The sequence below is a fragment of the Octopus bimaculoides genome, chromosome 6, assembly GCF_001194135.2.
Source record: "Octopus bimaculoides isolate UCB-OBI-ISO-001 chromosome 6, ASM119413v2, whole genome shotgun sequence".
In the NCBI taxonomy this organism is placed as follows: domain Eukaryota; kingdom Metazoa; phylum Mollusca; class Cephalopoda; order Octopoda; family Octopodidae; genus Octopus; species Octopus bimaculoides.
Window position 1 is genome coordinate 26,065,052 of NC_068986.1, and position 3,179 is coordinate 26,068,230.

The 3,179-nt window shown below is 36.4% G+C and overlaps 1 protein-coding gene across 1 annotated transcript; it reads right to left on the bottom strand.

The window, feature by feature from the left end:
* Positions 1-532: 532 nt before the first annotated feature.
* LOC106880736 (uncharacterized) lies at positions 533-1,823 on the bottom strand. The gene has a single exon (XM_014930817.1). The coding sequence runs from the start codon at positions 1,569-1,571 to the stop codon at positions 558-560; it is 1,014 nt and encodes a 337-aa protein (XP_014786303.1). The 5' UTR covers positions 1,572-1,823; the 3' UTR covers positions 533-557.
* Between the last annotated feature and the right edge of the window lie 1,356 nt (positions 1,824-3,179).

Below are 3,179 nucleotides of genomic sequence, written 5' to 3' on the forward strand. Positions count from 1 at the left end.
ACTGAGACAGACAGATAGACAGACAGAACGTGTAGACGTTGCTGGAAGAAAAAATATAAGTCTTTGTGTGTATACCCTTAATGTAATCCTGTGTAATTTTAGACTTGGTACGGTTACGTATAGAAATATAAACAAACTAACGTACACACACACACACACACACAAATATACTCTATTAAATATACTCATCCACCTCCTATGGAGAATGAATCAGACAGAAGGCGATGGTTAGCCAGAGAGAGACAAAGGCGAAGAACAGCCAGTCTCACTCAGGAAGAACTGGACACAAGGAGATTAAACAATACATTAAGGTTATTATTTTCCGTATCATTTTCATGCCATCATTTCTGACGGCACGGGTATATTAGTATATACATAAACATTATAAATAGGTGACCAGTAATAAAGTCACAGGGATAAGTCAAAGTAATAAAGTCACAATTAATTTATGGGATCCGGACAAAACCCCTTGTAACTTTATTACCGTGACTTTTTTTACCTGGATTCTATAAATAAATATATATACAATGAATAAATATACATATAATTAAATTTTATTAACAGTTTTTAGTGATGAACGGATGAGATTGGCTAATGTTCCTGAAGAGTAGGGTCTCCTTTATCATTCCAGAATGCTTGTCCTTGGTGCGGGAAACAAACGGCCACATAAAGTGTACTTGGGTACATGGAACCGACTTCTTCCAATAAGCATTAGCTACTGACTCTGTTTTGTGTCTGAAAGAGTTTCCAGAGCACATATGAACATCATACCAAAATTTTAGGAACAAATATGGATTACAAGGCGATTCAAGCATAGCCCCTTCGAACGGTCGAAGTTTTAATGGGAAAATATTTTTCTTGATAAATTTATATCTAGGCTTACCGTATGTGAAGTCAAAGATCGATGTCTCATTTTCTCCAAAGAAAAATATATCAATGTAAGGCCAACGGAATTGTTGATTTTTCAAAGTCTTAACATCTCTGAAGAAAAATTTCCATTGAAATGTCTTTGGATTGGACACTTGAAAGCCAGGCACTGTCTGTGATACAGTGTAAAATGTGTCCCTCTGGGAATAATTCATAAAAACGTCAATATCATCGTCCCAAGGAATGATACCATGATGACGATAAGATCCTAAAAGTGAACCACCGTACAAGAAAAATACAATTTTGTGACGCCGACAAATATCAATAAAAGATTGAAAGACATACAAAAGGAGCTTCTTCTCTGTAGGGCTAATGGTGCTTTGGTAAATAATAGCCAAGGATTCGTTTCCTGTCACTGATAAATGGGCAGTTTCATTGATAGCAATGCCGATGTTAGTATCATTAAAGTGAAAACTTCCAACAAGATCGGGAAACGTGTTTTTATCGTAGTTTCTTTCAGCGATGACATAATTATTCATAATTACACGAAACATCCTTTGTTTGTCTGGGTTAAATTGCCAAAACTTACTGCTGATGAAGAAAAATAGAATTATGAAAATTCCAATCAACAAAATCAATTTCTTTGGCTGTAGCGGGTTCTTTAATCTATAAGCTTTCCGGCTCAAAATACACAACTGTGACATTTTTCGTTCTCTCCTCTCAATCTCCGTTTCTCGTTTTGTTCTGATCCTTTTTCTGGTTTCTTTTTCTCTTTTTATCTTCCACCTTGTTTTCTCATAAATCACATCAAAACTTAACCAAAACTTTAAAGAAAATGTTAGGCTTTTTTTCTGAGTTTTGAACTGGAAAAGGAAAGTGTACCTTTCACAAAGTAATTTCTAATGTTTTAGTATTTGTGGTTTTTCTATTTCTGACCGACAGCGTTTCAAAGACAAAACGTGAATTCTACTAAAGAAAGGGTAAAGGATGGGGGTACATTCAAAATATTTATTGTGACACATGTTGCCCCATTACTGGCTTATTTTAACGTAGATGTTTATATTAATATATAAATATTATATATTCTTGCGTACAAACAAGATTACAGATTAATATTTTGTAATGTGATGTTTTGTTTTTCTTTTGTAGTTTTATACTTTACTACAACTATCGCCACCACTACAATTGCTACCACCACTATAACTACTACCACTACTACTACTACCACCACCACTATAACTACTACCACCAGTACTACTACTACTACTACTACCATCATTACTTAAATCACTACCACCACCACCACCCCCGCTACCGCTGTACTACCAGTCCCACTACCACCACTACTGCTACCACTACCAATACAACTTCTACTACTACTACTACTACCACCACTACCATCACCACTCCTACCAGTACCGCTACTACTACCAATACCAGTACCACGACTACCAATACAACTACTACCACTCCTACCACCACCACTACTACTACTATTACTACTACTACTACTACTACTACTACTACTACTACTACTACTACTACTACTACTACTACTACTCTAATACCACCACCTTTACTGTTACTACTCTACCACCACCATCAATACTACTCAAGCTATTCACGTCACCACCAGAGATGAGTTGTGCTGCTGCAAGTTATCCTGAAACAAACTAAAGGAAGTTACCTTTTGTTTTCAGATTTATATATATTTTGGGAACTTAGTTCGTTGCCCTAATATAAATCTGATTGTCATGTTACAACAATTATTGTTATATATGTTAGCATCCTGGTTTTCCATGACTATATCATCAAGTATTAGCAATAGCAAGTGGTTCAGAAAGTACAAATGTAGTAAGAATTTAACCTTTTTTGACAGAGAAGATGGGTCTGTTTTGACAGTTCTGAGCAAAATCTTTTTCACATGTCACAATTTTATTATTATAATTATATTATGATCTTTTACCTAGAGCTAGAAGCTATATTACTAGAGGATTTTAAAAAGAACATCAACTATTGATGTGATGATAAAGGGTAATGGCCTACCTAGAGTGTATACTCTCTAGAGCAGCTCTTAAGTTTAGCCCCCACTACCAGGTAATACAACTTATGTGCTGGCACTCCATCGCTTACGACGTCGAGGGTTCCAGTTGATTCGATCAACGGAACAGCCTGCTCGTGAAATTAACGTGCAAGCGGCTGAGCACTCCACAGACACGTGTACCCTTAACGCAGTTCTCGGGGATATTCAGCGTGACACAGAGTGTGACAAGGCTGACCCTTTGAATTACAGGCACAACAGAAACAGGAAG

What these genes read in the sequence shown, in the direction of transcription:
- LOC106880736 (XM_014930817.1), bottom strand. Translation starts at nt 1,571, where the DNA reads ATGTCACAGTTGTGTATTTTGAGCCGGAAAGCTTATAGATTAAAGAAC.